This window comes from Muscardinus avellanarius (genome assembly GCF_963383645.1).
Source record: "Muscardinus avellanarius genome assembly, chromosome: 3".
Classification (NCBI taxonomy): Eukaryota; Metazoa; Chordata; class Mammalia; order Rodentia; family Gliridae; genus Muscardinus; species Muscardinus avellanarius.
In genome coordinates, this window is record NC_137788.1 from 68,612,422 (window position 1) to 68,633,150 (window position 20,729).

The 20,729-nt window shown below is 40.1% G+C and overlaps 1 protein-coding gene across 1 annotated transcript in view; it reads left to right on the forward strand.

Annotated features, from left to right (window-relative positions):
• Positions 1–16,723, forward strand: part of GIPC2 (GIPC PDZ domain containing family member 2) — a gene marked incomplete at its 3' end in the record, with an annotated part of 91,682 nt that extends 74,959 nt beyond the window's left edge. Inside the window, exons 4-6 of the mRNA XM_080691448.1 lie at positions 2,993–3,099; positions 7,059–7,140; positions 16,578–16,723. Of these exons, the coding sequence (XP_080547574.1) occupies positions 2,993–3,099; positions 7,059–7,140; positions 16,578–16,723 (335 nt within the window). The remainder of the gene's footprint in view (positions 1–2,992; positions 3,100–7,058; positions 7,141–16,577) is intronic.
• Between the last annotated feature and the right edge of the window lie 4,006 nt (positions 16,724–20,729).

Consider the following 20,729-nt stretch of genomic DNA (forward strand, 5'->3'; position numbering starts at 1 on the left):
GGGGAGTATATGGGAAATTTCTATATTTTTGGTTCAGTTTTGCTATGAACCTAAAATAGTTTATTAATAAGAAACAGTTATCTATTTTCTTTTCTATTTTTACTTTTGGTATGGGGGATTGAGCCCAGGGGCACTCAACTTCTGAGCTACATCCTAGCCCTTTTTAAATTTTATGTTTTGTAATAGGGTTTTGCTAGGTTGCTGAGAGTCGTGCCATGTTGCTGAGGCTGTCCTCAAACCTGTGACCCTCCTGTCTCAGCTTCCCAAGTATTGGGATTATAGGCGTGTGCCTGGCTCAACTGTCCTTTTTACACACATTTTACCTTCTAGCTACTGGTGTTATAAGAAAGAGAAAGAAAGATAATGACATTATTCACAGAGGCCAGGAGACTTCTAAGCAGATGACCATCCTTTAGAAGCCCCACAGTCCAGCATTCTGGGATCTTAGCTTTATACATACCAGAAAACATCTTTCCCCCCCAATAAATTTAAATTTGTTCAATTTTCCAGGCCTATATCATGATCACAATACTTACAAGGGACACTTGTTAATAAGTTAAAATATCAGTGAAATTGGTGAAATTGCAGTGGGTGGTGTGTGTGTGTGTGTGTGTGTGTGTGTGTGTGTGTGTGCGTGCGCGCGCGCGTGCACTTGTGCTGGTTAGTGCTGTTGTTGGAGACAGTTTTTACCGTGTTAGGGGTGTACATGGTTCTGGGCTGGGAACCCTCACTCCACTGGGCAGTATAGAAAACCCTAGACAGTGTGGACGACAGACCCACCTCATCTTTTTCTTTTCAAAGTCACCTAGTTGAGCATCTGAGAATCCTCCCTTCCCTTGGGGGCACAGTGACTGGCGAGGCCCATACTGCAGGCTTGATGATGCACTTTGGTCCTCTGAGACCCTGTCTGAGAATGCCCTTTAGGAATGCTGTCACCACGACTGACATTTGGGTGTTCCCCAAACTCTTCAGCCTCCATATACAGGTTTTTGGCTTAGTGGGAGCGGCCCTATGCCTTGCATGATAATTTTTAGTACTTTCATTCTCAGAGGAAACATTTTCTGTTTTGGTGATTCTGCCCCCAAATGTAGGGTAAAATGAACATGCAAAGTCCTTAATAACTTTGGCATAGATTCCCAGTAGCAAAACAGTATTGGGCTGAAGGTGGGGATTGCCCTAGGTTCTGAGTGAGTAAGAATGCCCAAATCAGGCTTTGTGATCTCTGTGTCTCCAGAGCTTTGTGGGGACCATGACACTCCCATTTGCCTGCTCTCTCCAGCCTGACCTGTGCATCCTTGCTGGGGTGAAGATGCTCCCAGTTCATTGGACCAGCATCCTCCCTACGCCTCCCCACACTGCTGCCACAGGGGTCTTAGCCAAGGGCACTTGGAGGATATTTGCAGAAGTTATAAATTGGTGCTCCCCCCCCTCCATTTGGAGTCTGGTTTCTTTAATTTTTGCAAATAGATTCTTATTTTTCAATCTCTGACCTAATTGCCTAAACTGAGAAATCAGGAAATTGATACAAAATGCCGAATAGCCAGTGTCTTTGAGGAACGATAGGCCTGAGTGAGCAGGGCCTACTTCCCACAGTCAAGAAGTTATTGCAGTGGTCTAACTAGGGCAAGTCCCTTTTCCAGCGGTCCTCACTTCCCACCCTCTCCTCTCACTCGCTTGTGTTGCTGCTTGGGGTTGGGGAAGGGGGTGAGGTGCATTGCAAAAACAATGACAAAATAAAACACACAAAAAACAAGTAAGAAAAAGAGCAGCTTCTCTGGGCCCATTCCTCCTCCTCCTCGTCTCTGCTGTCTGTGGGAAAGTTCCTTTTCTTGGAACTGCTCCCAGCCTCTTTCTCATTAGGACCCTGCCTCTCTCAGTCCATCACCTTTGACTTTATCCCTTGCTCTTCCAAGAGGTGTGGGGCTGGAGCATTGCTGGGTTAAGCATATCAACTTTGCAATTACAAGACCTGGTTTTGATTCTCAGCTCTTTCATATTGAGTTAAATTCCATTATTTATGTATTTATTTATGTGTGTGGTACTAGGAGTTGAACCCAGTGGCACTCTACCACTAAGTACACGCCAGCCCTTTTTATTTTTTACTTTAAGACAGGATCTCACTAAGTTACTGTACACTAACCTCAAATCTGCAATCCTTTGATCTCAGCCTCCCGAGTACTGGGATTGCAGGCGTACACCACCCTGTCTAGCTCAATTACCTTACTTGCAAAGTGAAGATAATAACAGTCCTCATGGGTTTGTTCGAGTATTAAGTAGGATTTTGCACATAAAGCATCCAGCAGAGGATTGGTACTCAAATACTAGTGCCTCTGTCTCTCCTCCTCCACCACTACTACTTCTACTACTACTACTACTACTACTACTACTATTTCTTCTTTCTTCTTTTTTCCCTTTCCCGTTCCCACCCCACCCCCCTTCTTTTTTGCGGTACTAAGGATGAAACCCAGGGGCATTTTACCTCCAAGCCACACCCCCAGCTCTAGTTTTGATTCTTTATTTGGAAACAGTCTCACTGAGTTTCAAAGGGCCTCACTAAGTAGGTGAGGCTGGCCATAAACCGCAATCCTCCTGTCTCAGCCTCCCAAATGCTGGGATTACAAGCGTGCACCATGACGCCTGGCTTCTTCTCTTCTATTAAGATGTGGTTCTTTCCCTTCATGATCTGCATGGAATCCTGCTGAATTTTCAATGCTGCTTTCTGGCTAGTCACACATTTTTACTCTTATAATAAAACCAACTGCTTAAGTTTTTCTTCCTCATAGTTTCTGGCCTTTCTTGTCTGTACAGGTCACATATTCCCTCTTCTTTTAATAGATACAACTCTCTAAAGACTCACATATGAGACTAACAGATGGCAGGTAAATTTATTTTGTTTTAGGTAATTCTATAAGAAGGCATACCTTTCATGAAATAGCTACAATAATTGCATAGAGTTTTGTGCTTTTCTTTCCCATTCATTATATGTTCATAGAAGTAGGACCAAGGTCAAAAGCTGGAAAGTCGTCCGTAGACAAAATCAGCACGGCAAGAGGGACACTTCGTCTGAGATCCAAAGGTCCTGCCACTGTGGAAGAGATGGTATGTGATGCTCATTTAATTCCCATTTTTCTTAGAAATGTAGAGATAACTTGCATCTTGGTTCTGGGGAAACAAAAGGTTTGATCTGCAGGCAACTGGCAGCTAAGAGACCTGGGAGAATCGAGAGCATTTTGAAATGAGAAATGCGGCACTATGTGAAAAAGACCCGGCGCGGTAACAGGTAATTTTGAGCCTTGCCCAGCACCTGCCTGTTTCTCAAATGAAGGACCCAGGCTCAGCGGGAGGAGAGAATTCATAAGAGAATGGAAGATCAGTGGGAAGGAGCTGCAGCGGCAGCTAGGAGAATGCGCTCCTGCCTTCTGCTGGAGACTGGGAGGGAAAACAGTGGAGTTCAAGCCACTCAAAAAGGGAAGAGGGTTGGAGGAAAACTCCACGTCCCTTCAGGAGGAGCATCCTCTTCTAATAGTTCACATGGTTGATAAATATTTGTTAAGCACCTGCTACCTACAAGCTGCTGGGATATAAAGTGCAGTTTAGATCCATCTGGGGAGGCAGGAAGGTTCATCCAAAGCTAAACGTCAGGAAATCCATCCCTATTTGCATAGCCTGTTTAACTAAATAGGTCAATTAAAAATAGCTCATAATGAGAAGGAAAAGTGGGGTTGGTGCTAATATTAAGTTTGATACAAATGACTTGCGATCTAGTTTCAAACACTGAAGGATGTAAAGGATTTGAAACAAATCATCCCTTTATAACCTGGTGTAAATTCTGAAAATTGGGGGTTAATCCATTTGCATACCTAGTACATTATCTGTTGTGTTTGTTGGGCCAGGCCCAGTCCAGGCTGGTGACATAGGATGGATAAAGACCCTCTTCCTCCTCCTCAGGGAGGAAGACATGAAGAAGCCTTTATGTGTGTGTTATTGGGGATTTGGCCCAGGGGCATTCTACCTCCCAGCTACATCCCTAGCCCTATTTTATTTGGATTTTGAAACAGGGTCTCTTTAGGTTGATGAGAGTCATACTATTTGCTGAGGCTGACCTCAAACCTGTAATCTTCTTGTCTCTGCCTCCCAAGTACTGGGATCATGGGCATGTGCCACCACACTCAGCTTAAAAGAAGCCTTTATGAATTGTGGGTTAGAACTAAAAGAAGTGTGTATAGGACCCACAGCACCACATGGAAGGGATGACCAGTTGCTGTTAGGGGTCGGGAAAGACAGTAGACTAGCAGGAGTTGCCATCCAGAAGAAATGGTTGCATTTGTTCAAGAGTAGGAGAAGAGTGTGGTGGGCATGGAACAGTGATGGGCTGGGCAGGGTGCGGGGGGACTCACAAACCATCCATGAGACAGGAGTGTGAGGAGCTGGATGTACCAAGGGGAGTGAGGAGACTGGAGGAATAGGCTGGGGTTCCGGTGCCTAAGACCTTGTGAGTAATTGCACAGCTCTTTACAAATTGTGAGAGCTGAGCGTGGTGGCATATATCTGTAATTTCAGTACCTGGGAAGCTGAGACAGGGGATCACAGGTTCAGGAAATAGTGAAGCTCTCATCAACCTAGTGAGACCCTGTTTCAAAATAAAAATAAAATAGACCAGGCATGGTGGTGCACGCTTGTAATCCCCGCGCTTGGGAGGTGGAGACAGGAGGATCGCGCAGGTTCGAAGCCAGCCACACTGGCTTAAGAGACGTTGTTTTCAAATAAAAAAATAAAATAAAATAGGTCTGGGAGTATAGCCCGGAGGTAGAAGGGTTTCCAGGAACCCCAGTACCACCATAAATAAATAAATAAATAAATAAATAAATAAATAAATAAATATAAAAGTAGGGCTTGGGTGCAGCTTGGAGGTAGAATGCCCCTGGGTTCAATCTCCAGTAAATGCATGCGCACGCACACACACACACACACACGTGAGGGGAGCAGCACAATCAATTTTGTGTTTTAGAAAATCCCCTGGTTTGAGGGGCTGAGTTGTTCAGCAGGATGAGCTTTAGAGAGTAATGACAAGAGGCAGATTAAGAAGTGTCTGAGCATAGAATCACAGGAGGACTAGACCCAGGCGAGGACGGCACTCACTCAGACAAGCCGAGTGTGAATGGGCTGGAGGTGACAGAGCAAGAGCTGTGCAGAAGGTGGAATGGGAAGATATCCCTGCATTCGTGTGGGAGGCGTATGGATACTTGTTACCACAGCTCAGCATACAGGCTTAGTAGATGGCAAAGTTAATGCCCAAGTCGCTTTGTATAGCATGGCCTGTTACTTTACACAGACAATTCTGAACACATTTTAATGAGACAATAGCAACAGGTAGTGCCAGTTACTGTTTTTTAGGCTTGGTTCTTGCAAATAAAAATGTGTGGGGCATGGGAATGTAGCTCAGGGGTAGAGTGCTTGCTTAATATGCACAAGGCCCTGAGTCAGATCTCTAGCATGCATGCGTACATGCTCACACACACCAAAAAAAAAAAAAAAAAAAAAAAAAGAAAAGAAGTACTGATATTGTCAAGGAAATAAAAGTGAAATTTTACTCGCTATAAAATAAACAATTTTACTAAAATTTGAGAACACAAAACAACATATATTTATAATAGTATTAATAGTGCTGTGAAGTTTTGAAAATCTGACTAATCATGAATTCTACATTTGAACCTATAGTTGAGTAATAAACATCTTTGGGAAAATTTATTTTCAGCTGTGAAGACATTTTAAACCCCAAATTTAAACAAACTGGACATAGAAATAAGACTTACCAAATACTTTACAAAGGTTTTTAGAAGACTAGTAAAAAGCTGGGTGTGGTGGTACACACTTATAGTACCAGTACTTGGGAAGCTGAGACAGGAGGATCAAAGGTTCACAGCCAGTCTTAGCAACTAAGCAAGGCCTTCTGCGACTTACTGTTTCAAAATATAAAATTATTTCATCATTATCTCATTATTTCATTATTATTTTATCCTTATACAATTTTCTTGTTTTAGTATTTTGATAACGTATACAATATATTAGTGTGGCAATGCATGCATGTAGCTTATAAAAGTATGTAAAATAAAATTAAAAAGTAAATAATAAGAATGGACATTTAAAAGTGTTTACTATGGGGTGAGCCGTCAAGAGTGGAGACCCTGACCTACACAAGAAAGACCAAAGTCCTTTTAGTGGCACACAGGACCCCTAAAGATCTGGTTGCTTGTCATTGTTTATTTCTAGTCATAGGGGACTTCTTGCAGTCCCTATAACATGCAGAATCTTCAGCCTCACATAGACTTTGTGTTCCTGTGTCTACCCTCCTTGTCTTCCTTCTCTTCCTTTCTTCTCCCTTCTCTTTCTCCTTCTCCATTTGGTGGATCTTGGGATTGAACCCAGGACATTCTACCTCCAAACTACACCCCCAGCCATTTTATTTTTCTTTGAAACAAAGTCTTGCTAGGTTGCTGAAGGTCTCACTGAATTGCTGAGGCTGTCTTCTAACCTCTGATGCTTCTCTCTCAGCCTCCCAAGTACTGGGATTGCAGGTGTGCGCTGCCATGCCCGGCTCCACTGCCTTCTACTGGAAGTGCCGTCTCCTGCTTCACTTACACCTGTGTCTCTCTGCACACACGGTTCTGAGGTCACCTTGTTCTGAAGTCTGTCACGACTCTTAGAGATACACATTTGCTTCCCCCTCTGTGGTGCCTCTGTACCTTTTATATCTTGTAGAATCATTACATAGTCATTTATTTTTATATCTACCTCTGCATCTCAATAATTAGCTACGTGGGAACTGTGTTCTTGGCTTTTCTTTTTTGAATTCATAATATTTAATTCTGACACTAAAAATAAGCATTTACTGTGTTGATCTATATTTAGTCACAGAGTACATTCTAGATATATTTCCACTAAAATTAACTCAGATACAGCACCATGAACTGGATCCACATCAAATTTTCTTCTATGAATGACCTGAAAATCAAGAGATGTCCTTATAAAAATATATTATTTCTCTTCTTTTTTGATAGCCCTCAGAAGCTAAAGCAAAGGCAATTGAAAAGGTTGATGATCTTCTTGAACTGTACATGGGAATTCGAGATATTGATTTAGGTAAGACACTACATTTTTTTGTTTTTGGTACTGGGGATGAAGCCCAGGGACATTCTACCTCCACAGTACATCCTCACCTCCTTTTATTTATTTATTTATTTATTTATTTATTTATTTATTTATTTTTGTTTTGTTTTGAAACAGAGTCTCATTAGGTTGTTGAGAGTATTGCTAAGTTGCTGAGGCTGGTCTTTTAATTTGTAATCTTCCTGTCTCAGCCTCCCAAGTACTGGAATTACAGGCATGAGCCACTACAGCTGTCTAAGACTATACTATTTAATAAAGTGGTCTGTATCCTAATATGATGGAACTTAATTCTTATTTATGTCTTATACCAACTATAGCTTTTACTATAAAAAGTATTTGCAGAGTCATGAAAAGAATAATGAATATAAAGATAATAAAAATAGGCCGGGTGTGGTGGTGCATGCTTATAATCCCAGTATTTGGGGGGTGGAGACCGGAGGATTGTGGTTCACAGCCAGACTCAGCTACTTAGGGAGGCCCTTTGCAACTCAGCAAGACCCTATTTTAAAATAAATAATAAAAAAATAGGACTGGGGATGTAGCTCAGAGGTACAATGCCCCTGGGTTTCATCCCAGTACTGCAAACAAACAAACAAAAAAGATAATAAAAATAATATAAAGAAGACCTGGACTTTATCACTTTCTGGTTATGAGCCATTAGTGCTAAAATAAAAAAATAGTCTTTAATCTATACACTGTAAATAATACTTCCTTTAGTCTTGTTTTGTGAATTAAAAAAAACAAAACAAAAAAACAAAAAATGAGTGTGGGGTCATGTTGGTAACCCCAGTACTTGGGAAGCTTAGACGGCAGAATTGAAGAGTTGAGGCCATTTTCAGGAACTTAGTGAGATCTTATTTAAAAAAAAATACAAAATTTTCATGATAGATCTTTGCTCCACGTAGACAAGAAGTTAAAACTGAGATGACCCTGTGAAAATCCAGTGTCTTACAACTTCTCTCCCCAATTCTTTTGCATTTGTGAAAATACTGGGGATTTGCATAAATGATGGGGCCCATGCCAGGGGTCCAAATGCGTATGGAAATGAGGGTACAGAGGACTTGGACCTGACAGTGCTCTTCAACTCAGAAGAATGAGGTAGCATTTGTTGGAGAAATCATGTAATTCATCTTTATTCACTTGAGAAGTTTACAAACAGTATAGCTCCATAAATATTATAAGGTTCAGAGAGAACTTATTAACTGCTGGATCGTGATGAGTTCAACTTTGGGAGATCCACAGTTTTCAAAGGTGGGGTATTAGAATGGCATTCAGCTTTAGAACTTACCTTTGGGTACAGGCCTAATAGTTATATAAGTATAAATTCAAAATAGTCCATTAAATTTGTTTTGATCCTTTGTTTATGCTTACTTATTTTGCTGGGTATTGAACCCAAGGCATTCTACCTTTGAAATATACACCCAGCCCTTTTATTTTTTGTGTTGAAACATGGTCTGACTAGGTTGCTGAGAGTCCTGCTATGTTGCCGAGGCTGTCCTTGAACCCGTGATCCTTCTGTCCCAGCCTCCGAAGTGCTGGGATTACAGGAATACAGGATCATGCCTGCCTGCTCTTTTGTTACTAAAAATATACACATATGTTCTCTGAGGTTTGTTCTTATGAAAGTGGATCAGTGATGAAAATAGCCAAATCTGAGCATCAGAAGACTTTCCAGTTTATCTGCTGCATGATCTCTACTGTTCTGAGAAGCAAAACTATAAAACAATAAGGACTTGTGAGCGTGGTATGTGTGCATGGGCATGTTCATAACGCTGACAGTGAATGAGTGAGGGCATGCTGACAGATGAATGAGATTGGAGGGAAGGAGGGGGAACACACACACACAGACACACACACAGACACATGCATGTGTGTGTAAGAGTGCTAACCATTTCTGAAAAGGTTTTACTACTGACTTTTGTAATTAAGAAGGTTTCTACACTTGTCCTGAGCTCAGGAAAAAACCACATATGTAGAGTACTATTATACAATAGTACACATAATTATAGATGAATTAAATAATTCTTTTTTTGGTACTGGGGATGGAACTCAGGGGCATTTTACTTCTGAGTTACACCTTTAGCCTCTTTTAAACAAATTATTTATTATTATTTTTTTACAGAACTGAGGTTTGAACCCAGGAACATTCTACCTCTGAGCTACACCCTCAGCCTTATTTTTTTTCCTCAGTGCTTTTTTAACTTTATTTTTTTAATTTTTTTGCGGTACTGGGGTTCCTGGAAGCCCTTCTATCTCTGGGCTACACTCCCAGGCCTATTTTATATTTGGGAAGAGGGCCTCTTAAGCCAGCGAGGCTGGCTCCGAACCAGCGCGATCCTCCTGTCTCTGCCTCCCAAGCGCGGGAATTAAAAGTGTTCGCCACCATGCCCGGCCGCTTTTTTTAACTTTAATTTTTTTTTATTGATGCATTGTAGTCATATAATGGAGTACAAGATCTTGGAGATGTACATGCACACATCATTCATTTAGCCCTTCCTCAATTCCCATCCCATGCCCTCTCCCTTCCGTCCTTCTCATGTTTGGCTTAGTGATTTACTTTGATATGTTTGTGAATGTACATAATATACATTAGGGAGTTTTCCTCTTCTCCCCTCACCCCTCATTTAGGTGGCCTTATTTGCTCATCTATGGTTTCTCCTTTTTTTTGTGTGTGTGGTACTGGGGTGGAACCCAGGGTCTTTCTACTTCTGGGCTATACTCCCAGACCCATTTTATATTTTATTTGGAAACAGGGTCTCACTAAGTTGCTGAGAGCCTCACTAAGTAGCTGAGGCTGGCTTAGAACCTGTACAATCCTCCTGTCTCAGCCTCCCAAGCACAGGGATTACAAATGTTCGCCACCACACCCAGCTTCTCCTTTTTTTTAATCTACTTTTTTTTTTTTATCTAGAGTTCCTCCTATTACCTTTTTTCTCCCTAGCTTCTGAATATTAGGGAGAGCATCCTATTTTTCACTTTTGTGACTGACTAATCTCACTTAGCATAATCTCACCAGTTCCATCTATTTCCCTTTGATAATTTTTTTGTTCTTTTTTATGCACAGACCTATTTTATACTTTATTTAGAAACAGGGTCTCACTAAGTTGCAGAGGGTTTCACTAAATAGCTGAGGCTGACTGCGAACCTGTGATCCTCTTGTCTCAGCCTCCCAATACTGGGATTACAAATGTGTGCCACCATGCCCAGCAGAATAGTTCTTTAAAAATAAATTTTCTAGCTGGACATGGTGGTGCACGCTTGTAATCCCAGCATTTGGGAGGCTGAGACAGGAGGATTGTGGTTCGTGGACAGCCTCAGCTTCTTAGTGGGGCCCTTTGCAATTCAGTGAGACCTTGTTTCAAAATAAAGAATAAAAAATAGGACTGGGGATGTAGCTCGAAGGTATAATGCCCCTGAGTTCCATCTCCAATACAGAAAAAAACTTTTTTTTCTTTTACTCTCAGAAATTCAAGGCACTAAACATTCCTCACAAAATTCCTTAAATTAAATTAATTGGCAATCTTTCTGTAAGGCTAATTAAGTGTCTGTAGCAAATTCTTTCAGTTGCCATGAGGTCATTTTCATTACACATGAACAGCTACATGATCAGCCGCGGAGGGAGGTAAAGTGTAAGGCAAGTCATTATTTGAAGAATGTCAACTGGTGTTAAATTAGGAATTTCTGTTATTCAGATATGAGTAACATAAAATATACATCATAAATGTGAGACTAATTTATTAGACAAATGAGTATATTTACTTTTATGTATTCCCTGTATTTCGTAGCTTTCAGAATTCTTATTTTTATGCAAATTACATTTACATCATATTATTCTGGAGTTGTTAGTGGAAGTTTACATTGAAATTTAAAATATGAAGCTGGGTGTGGTGGCGCACGCTTGTAATCCCAGCATTTGGGAGGCTGAGACAGGAGGATCGCAGTTCGTGGATAGCCTCAGCTACTTAGTGAGGCCCTCCACAACTTAGTGAGACCCTGTTTCAAAGTAAAGAATAAAAAATAGGGCTGGGGGTGTCACTTGGAGGTAGAATGCCCCTGGGTTCCATCCCCAGTACCACAAAAAAATTAAAAAACGATATGGTAATGAAATGACTTAAACCACTATCCTCAGACCCACTAAATAATTAATATATGATTATTGGAAAATGGGAAATAATTCAAGTGAATTTTTGTGGAAAGTTAACTCTAAAAATGAAAGTGTTTTATTTAGTTGCAAAGTCAAATTGTGAGTTGTGACTCTTTAACCAACCATTGTCAACATAGGTTGCCAAGGAATATTAACTATGGGAGGAAAAAGAGAGAATTCTGGAAGATATTATATTTTATAAAGTTGTATATAGATTGATCTAACTTAAACTAGAAGTTGTATTATATACATTGTTGTTCCTCCTCCTCCTCCTCCTCCTCCTCCTCCTCCTCCTCCTCCTCCTCCTCCTCCTCCTCTTCCTCCTCCATGTCCTCCTCCTCCATGTCCTCTTTCTCCTCCCTCTTTGCTGCTGCAGATTGAACCCAGGGGCATTCTACCTCCAAGCCATACTCCCAGCCCTTTTTTGTTTTTTGTTCTGAAACCAGGTCTTGCTAGGTTGCAGTCTCCCTTAGTTGCTGAGGCTGGTCCTAAACCTGAGATTCTCCTGGTTTTTAATACTGGGATTACTGGTATGTGCCACTATGCTGGGCTCTGTGTTTTTGATGCTTGACTCGTGTGTTCTTTGAAATGGGTTGTTATTTATGGAAAGCCTTAGGGAATATAAGTGCTGAAGACCTTCCATAGACTGAGACAGTTAACGATTTCATAGCTAAATTAACAACAGTGACAACTGACCTTTATCTAAATACTACTATTTGCCATTTTATAGATTTGAAAACTGAGATTCAGAGAAGTTTGTGAACTTGCCCAAAGTTCGCTAATGAGCTAGGAGCTAAGATTTAATTTTGGGTCTTTGACAAAGATTTTAAACCATGAAGTAATGCTGGGAATGGTAGTGCGCACTTGCAATCCCAATACTTGGGAGACTGAGGTAAGAGGATCACAGGTTCGTGGCCAGCTCTCCGCAACTTAGTGAGACTCTCTCTCTTTTTTTTTTTTTTGGTGGTACTGGGTTCCTGGAAACCCTTCTACCTCTGGTTACACTCCCACGGGCTACACTCCCAGACCTATTTTTATACTTTTTTATGTGGAAACAGGGTCTCTTAAGCCAGCGCGGCTGGCTTCGAACCTGTGCGATCCTTCTGTCTGCCTCTCAAGCATGGGGATTACAAGCGTGCGCCACCACGCCCGGCTTGTGAGACCCTGTTTCACAAAAAAAAAAAAAAAAAAAAAAAAAAAAATAGGGCTATGGGTTTGGCCCAGAGGTAGAATGTCCCGGGGTTCAATCCCCAGCACCAAAACAAAAAAACAACTGTGTAGTAACTTTTAAGTATTTAAAATTTTAGTATAAAATATTTAAATATTTAAATCTCAAATATTTCAAAACTTAATGGAAATTTAAGTATTTAAAAACTTAATGGAGCCGGGTGTGGTGGCGCATGCTTGTAATCCCTGTGCTTGGGAGGTGGAGACAGGAGGATCACACAGGTTCGAAGCCAGCCTCACTGGGTTAAGAGACCCTGTTTCCAAATAAAATATAAAAAATAGGTATGGGAGTATAGCCCGGAGGTAGAAAGGTTCCATCCACAGTACCACACGCACACACACACACAAAAACAAACAAACAAACAAACAAACAAACAAACAAAAAACCCAACCCCCAAAAAACCTTAATGAAAACTGTATATTGGTCTGTATCACTAAAACATGTTTGCTAATAATAATATAAAAGTAGTTCAGCAGTTGTAATGATTTAATGATATTCTCAGAATGGCCACTAGAAGTCAGCACTTAGCTGCTGTGCATGGTATAAAAATTTTACTTTTAGTGGAGTTTTTTTTTGGCAGATTGTATTCAAGTATTAAATATTATTATAATATAGTACAGTCCTATTACTGTTAAAATCACTTTAGTAGCTATGTTAATGTGATCTAACTTTCTAAAATATACTTAATTTTGCTAGGTTCTTTGGCTTTTTTCTTATACCAGAGAGAATCTTTTGTCAAAAAGTATACAATTATACCATTCACTTCTGCTATAAGGATGTTTAAAAACTATGGTTTTTTTTTTTTGTGTGTGTATGTGTGTGGCACTGGGGATTAAACTCAGGGGCATTTTATATCTGAGCTATGACCCTAGTCCCTTTTATTTTGAAACAGAGTCATATTAAGATGCTGAGGAGCTTGCTATATTTCTGGGGCTATCCTCAAACCTGGTATCCTTTTATCTTAGTCTCCCAAGTACTGAGATTACAGGCATATACCACCATGCCCGGCAAAAACTGCATTTGTGCTTTATGAATTAGCAAAAATTCATAAGATGTTTAAGTTTATGCTTCATTTTTAATTTTTTGAATTTGCATAGAAAATTGCTGGTTTAAAAAAGATTTATGGGAGCTGAGCGTGGTGGTACCTACCTGTAATCTCAGTACTTGGGAGGCTGACAGGAGGATTTCGGGCTTGAGGATAGTCTCTTAATTTAGTGAGGTCTTTGGCAATTTAGTGAGACCCCTGTTTCAAAACAAAAAATAAAATGGGGCTGGGAGTATAGCTCAGAGATCAAACATCCCTGGGGTCAATCAATTCACTTACTTTGAAGCTTTAACCTTTGGGCAAATTATTTAACTTTGAATCTTAATATCTACATCTGTAAAAGGGGCATAACAAAAACAACTTCATAGACCTACCAAGGCATCAAGTTAGATAATTTGTAATAAATAAAAGTTCCTGTCATAGCATAAATGATAGATGTAGCCGCTATCATTCTTAGCAATGATTACTAATGATTATTACTAGTAGTAATGTTGGTAGCAGTAAAGATAGAAAATATTGGACCTAAGTTATGAGGTCTAGCTGTGGGATTGCAGTGAGTGAGGGCATTGTTCTCTACTTTTTGTTCCAGAATGAGTATATAAGTGAGATTATGCATTTTGACTGCAAGGTTATAGTAAGGGCATCTTAAAGCAGCAGTTTTCCTTATTTTGTGACTAACATACCAGACAAAAGCATATAAATTAGAGCAGGTCAGGTCCACAGTACCATTTTTATGGACTCAGTGCACTGGAGAATGTTGCTAAGCTTTCCACAGCAGAAAAAAATGATGATGGACCCTGAGCTAGGTGTGGTGCACACCTGTAATATCACTACTTGGGAGGGGGCTGAGACAGGAGGATCGGAGGTTTGAGGTCAACCTCGGGAATTTAATGAGATCCTGATTAAAAATAAAACATAAAGTAGGGTTGGTGGTGTAGCTCAGAGGTAGAATGCCCAGGTTCCCTCCCCAGTGTAAACAAACAAACAAACAAAACAAAACAAACATAAACCTCAAATGATGTACTCTATATACCAGGTTGGCTTTTACCCCTTTTACAGTGAAATGTATCTGTGGGGTGTGTGTGTGTGTGTGTGTGTGTGTGTGTGTGTGTGTGTGTGTGTGTGTGTATGGGGGGGGAGAGAGAGAGAGAGAGAGAGAGAGAGAGAGAGAGACAGAGACAGAGAGACAGAGAGAATGAGAATGAATATGGAGAAGAGAGAGGGAGAAGGAGTAGAGAGAGAGAAGGGAGAAGGAGTAGAGAGAGAAAGATGAGGAGAAGGAATGAGGGAAACAGATTTGGTTGATTTGAGGTCTGTCAGTGAACACCTGTGCATCTGTTGTTGTTTATTCCAACACTTTACAATTTAGAGCGTCATCTACACTGTTATTTTATGCTTCTGAATGATTTACAACTATTTTATTTCATCTTTTATCTGTGTTCATTGTATTTCTTTCTTTTTTTTTTTTTTTTTTTGCGGATCTGGGGATGGAACCCAGGGGCATTCTACCTCTGAGCTAAACCCTCTGCCCTAGTTTTTTATTCTTTATTTTTATTTTGAAACCGGGTCTCACTGAGTTGCAGAGAGGCTCACTAAGTAGCTGAGTCTGTCCATGAACCATGATCCTCTGGTCTCAGCCTCCCGAATGCTGGGATTACAAGCGTGTGCCACCATGCCCAGCTTGTATTTCTTTTTTAACTACATTTCTCCCTCTACATACTCAGTAATAAGTCAGTAAAATCTTTAGGTAATTGCCTTAGTAAATGCTAGTTGTAAGACTTATGAGAAATAGTTGAAATGTGGATTAAGCAAAATTCTGAACTTGAGTCTTACTTTAGTAATACTTAGAATTTATAATTTGGCTATTCTTCTTTGACATCCTAGCTATGGGACCAGGTCTTGAATTTCACTTTCTCTGATGCACGTTAATTGTGCCAATGCAAAAAAAAAAAAAAAAAAAAAAAAAAAAAAGAAGAAGAAGAAAAATATATTACCTGGGAGCTGAGGAGAGGCTGGGGCTTTGTTCTTGGGCTTTGATGATTCTCCTTACCTGAAAGTTCTTCAGTCCCAGGTTACATTTACTGTCTTTTTTTGGTTGCTTGTGCTTTAGGGGGCCGAGCAGACAAGAGAATCTCATGAGTCTAACTCCTGGGGCAAGTTAATAACACCTCCTCTTAAAGGTGCTGAGAATATGGGGCTCAGGAAACTTACTAGAAGAACAGACCAGGAGCACCATCTTTTCCTTCTGTCCCACACTGAAGAGGGTCTCACTCAGGAAAGGTGCCTGGTTGCCTGGGCGGCCACGTGCCTTTCTCTCAGCCAGTGTAGCTTGGTTGCTCTGCTTCAAGCTGTAATTCTTTTTCTCTTTGGGGAAGAGGAGGACTAGAATCCATCCTAGTTGGGAGTGGGGGACTGATGAAGGGGCAAGAGGGGAGGAAGGGAGGAGGTGATGATGGGGAGGTGGGTGGGGTGTACTTTAAATGTCCTGCAAGGTTAGCCATAGGGTTTTCTTTCAGGGATTTTTTTTGGGGGGAGTACTGGGGATGGAACCTAGGGACATTCTATCTCTGAGCTTCATTTCTAGCCCTTTTTATTTTACAACAGGATCTTGCTAAGTTGCTGAGGCTGGCCTTGAACCTGCAATCCTCCTGTCTCTGCCTCCCAAGTACTGGGATTACAGGCCAGTGCCACTGTGCCCAGCTCATGTAATCTTGTTCTACCCACAACAATGCTGTAGACTCCTAAATAATGGGTTCCAAGGTTGGGAGGCAGTGGGTGACAGCTGCATACCTGGTGTCATGGACAGTGTGCTGAAAAATACCTTTGCTATCTTGAGCGGCGGGAGTGGGTATCTTATTGGTTTAATTTGCATGAGGGGTGTATGATACATAGGCATTCTACTTTTGGAAAGTGCTATTTCTGGTACACCATTTTTTTCCCTCAGTCTTCTGATTCCACCTCATTCATTAATTTCTTAAAATTATCTTTGACAGCTACCACAATGTTTGAAGCTGGAAAGGACAAAGGTAATCCAGATGAGTTTGCTGTGGCCCTTGATGAAACTCTTGGAGACTTTGCATTCCCAGATGAATTTGTCTTTGATGTTTGGGGAGCCATTGGTGATGCGAAACAAACATGAATTTGTTGTGGATGACCCAGTTCTGAAGAAATGAACTGCTGTTCTACAAATCAACCAAACAGGCTTCATAAGAACTCTTCTAAACACCTTTTTGAACTCTGGCTTAGTTTTATGTGTATGGAATAGATTCTTTAAAATATAATTTTGAGTTCTGAGTACTTTTTTTCCTGGGTACTTTTTTTAAAACACAGTTGCTTATATAGTATGTGCGAGATAAGTGAACTAAAATATAATCAATATAATGTTAATCAAAAAGTTTTTAAAATAAAGATTTGAAGAGTATTTCTCACACGGGGTTTTGCTGCCATTGTTCTCCACATTAGGTAGTTGATTGCTATAGTTTTGTAGTTTTTGCTTTGCAAAATCTTACTGTAATGAGAGCTGGGCATGGTGGCACATGCTTGTAATTCCAATACTTGGGAGGCTGAGACAGGAGGACAGTGGGTTTGTAGACAGTCTCAGCTACTTAGTGAGGCTCTCTGCAAATTAATGAAACTTTGTTTTAAAATAAAGAATAAAAAATAGAGGTGTAGCTTGAAGGTAGAATGCCCCTGGGTTTCATAATCAGTACTGTAAAAACCAAAATAAAACAAAAACTTACTGTAATGAAAGTTAGGACTAGAGTATGATTTGCCTCGGCATGTCTTCATTTGGTTGTAGTAGCATGACTAGAATTTGTTGGGAAAATGAAATATGAATTATGCCTACCAAAGGTGTGGAAGCATCGCTTTTTATCCAGTGAGTAAGGGAAGGAAGACTCCCTCTGCCTGTTGTTTATGGTATACTTTCTTTTTTTTAAAACAAAAATTAATTGACTTTTTTTGTTCTTTGTAATTGCGCTTAAGACATAAGACCAGGTGTGGTGGTGCACAGCTGTAATCCCAGCAAATCTGAAGGTTGAGGAAGGAGGATCAAAATTTCAAGGCCAACCTGGGCAATTTAGGGATACTCTGTCTCAAAATAAAAAAGAAAAAGGGCTGGGAATGTAGCTCAGGGGTTGAGCATCCCTGGGTTCAACCCCTAGTACTGCAAAGCAACAAAACAACACAAACCACCACCAACAAAAATTGTGGTTGAAATCTCTTGTGCTTTGTGTGTGCAGGTTCCCATGTGTGGAAGGAGGATGCAGAAGAGGCAGGTACACTGGGCATGGTGGTGCACACCTGTAATCCCAGTACTTAGGAGCCTGGGACAGGAGGACCACAGGTTCAAGGAGAGCTTCAGCGAGCCCTCATTTCAAAATAAAATAGGGCTGGGGGCATAGCTGGAATTAGAAAGTACCTGGGTTCAATTATCAGTAACACATACACACACACACACACACACACACACACACACACACACACACACACAGAAAAATGAAAGAAGGGAGGAAAGAAAGTTAGGAATGAAGGAGAATTACTTATATTTGATTTTTTTTCAGTTCTTAAAGTATTATTTCTTTTTTCCACCCAGAGCTTTTCTCTTAAGTTTTATAAGCACTCCAGGGAAGGTTTTATAGGCTTTGTAGCACTTTTCTTTTGAAAGATATTTACTCAGAAAATCACTATGTTTGAGAAAAAAATTTGGGGGGTTAATAAGCAATCCCTTTCAGCCTCCTAAACTTTAGAGGAGATATTATCAGAAATAGATTTCTCTCAGTGGAAATAGAGGAGGAAAGGAGATTTGAGAAAATGTATTAGGCTATTATTTTAGAGTTCCATACACTCCCTCTAAACCTTACATTATTGAGAAAATTGAGGATAAACAACAGTCTTATCACTCTTATTTGACATTTTATTGATGCAGGGGAAATGGAAATGAATGGTTTCAACGTAGATTACTTAATAAGGCGAAACATGTGTGACCGAGCATTCTTTTAAAGTTTTTGATGAAAGCTGTGATGTGCTGCCATGGTAATAAAAAATAATAACCTGGGAGGAATATAGTCTAGAAATTCAGAGTAGCGACCTTTTCCTGCTGGGTTATTGCTTAGATAACTTCGTTGTTTTCTGGTAAAACTTTGCTTTTACTGCTGTCCTCTCCCCTGTCACATAAGTTTAATGCTATGAAGCTAATATTAATTTGAAACTTGCACCGAAGTGTTTTAGTCATTAGAGTGCAAAGTAGTTTAAAGAATATAAATTGTTTTATTCCCCTTGCTTATCATTTGGAAACAGGACCCAGCTCAGGTTGTAATTTGTTGGTACTTGGTTAGTGGTTTCTTTTGGAGGTTCCCAAAATGCCTGGTCTTAATGCCATCTCTCTTAGAAAGACAAAATAAAAGAAAGAAAGGAGAAAATAAAGCAAAAAGAGCTGATATTCTTCAGAAATAGAAAAGTGACTTACAAGACCCATAGAAACATTTTAAACAATATAAACATAATATTTTGGCACTGTCTGCTAGATTTGCAGTGATTCATTGTTCTTCTTATTCTATTTTTGATGCGGTGTCTTGCTATATTGTCCAGGCTGATCTAGAACTAGTGATTTTCAAGCAATCCTTTTGTCTCAGCTTTCTAAATAGATGAGATTATAGGTGCAGGCTACCTTTTCTGGCTGATTCATTATTACCGATGGGTGTCAATTCCTCCTCCTTTGGAGCATGCATGAAGACTGACACTTGGTGCTATGATTTATGGATGTCATCTTTACGATGACCTTTCTAGATCTTTGATGTGTAAGGTACCATTATCCATGCACAGCTTAACTCTTCTTGTCTGTTAGCATTCAAAGGTTCATTGTTGTTTCTGAGAGGTTCAGCTGGGCCCAGATGCTTGATATACTAATAGATTTTTTTAATGAAATGTTCTTTCTGACGTCTATTGCTAAACTGATAACAAGATCAGTTTTTGATGTCATTTTGTTCCCCAAACTGAAAATATATTTATTAGTGAACTTTATATGTCTTTTTGCAACTGACAGTGCAGAAAAAGGAGCAGAGTCTATTTATAGGTACAGTCATATAAGTGTAGGCTACTCTTCTGCTGCTATGATGCGACAGATCATTTTATTATTTTTTTTTTTGGTGGTACTGGGGTTCCTGGAAACCCTTCTACCTCTGGGCTACACTCCCACACACCTATTTTTTTTTAATTTGGAAACAGGGTCTCTTAAGCCCGTGAGGCTGGCTTCGAACCTGCACCATCCTCCTGTCTCTGCCTCCCAAGCGTGGGGATTACAAATGTGTGCCACCATGCCTGGTTTGAGACAGATCATTTTAAAAAACATTCCACTTCATTGGCATCCCTACACTTTTCAGAATTTTTTTTTTCTGTTCTGTAATTTCCCCCCAATCTCCTAATGGAGGATGGCTATTTTATTTGGACTTTGTTTCCTCCCATGCAAAACAACATCCTCTTTGTGGCCATTAAAAGGACCCAATGTGTTTTCTTTAATTGTAGCAGAAAAATGCAGATGATAATGAACCCAACACAGCCTTGAGTCTTGATTAGGATGGCTGAGTACTGATCAAATGTATATATTCTGAGGATTACAAATAGGTATATTTTGGACTTCTGTGATATTTCAAGAACATATGATATAATTTCATGATGTGAAACTCTACAAATTACATTATAAAAGCAGTAATCAGCCTCTGTTTGGAGCTGCTATATTCAATAGTAGAATGTGACTGATAATGAAAAAGAGATCACAGCCTTCTCAAATGATGTATATGTTACAATATTTTCCTCCCTAACTTTAGCAAATAGACATTTTCCAAGTCAGGCATGCTTCATGGAGACTTATGTTACTGCTAGTCCTTTACCATGACTGGACTCTCTGGTCTCTTGTAGTTATCATTGCCTATCTAGCATAGGTGTGTGTGCATGTGTGTGTGTGTGTGTGTGTGTGTGTGTGTGTGTGTGTATGCACGTGTGTGTGGTTACCATTGCCTGTCCAACATAGGTGTGTGGGTATGTGTAGTTATTTTTGCCTATCCAACATAGGTGTGTGTGTGTAGTTATTGCTTACCATTATAGGTGTGTGTGTGTGTGTGTGTGTGTGTGTGTGTGTGTGTAGTTAT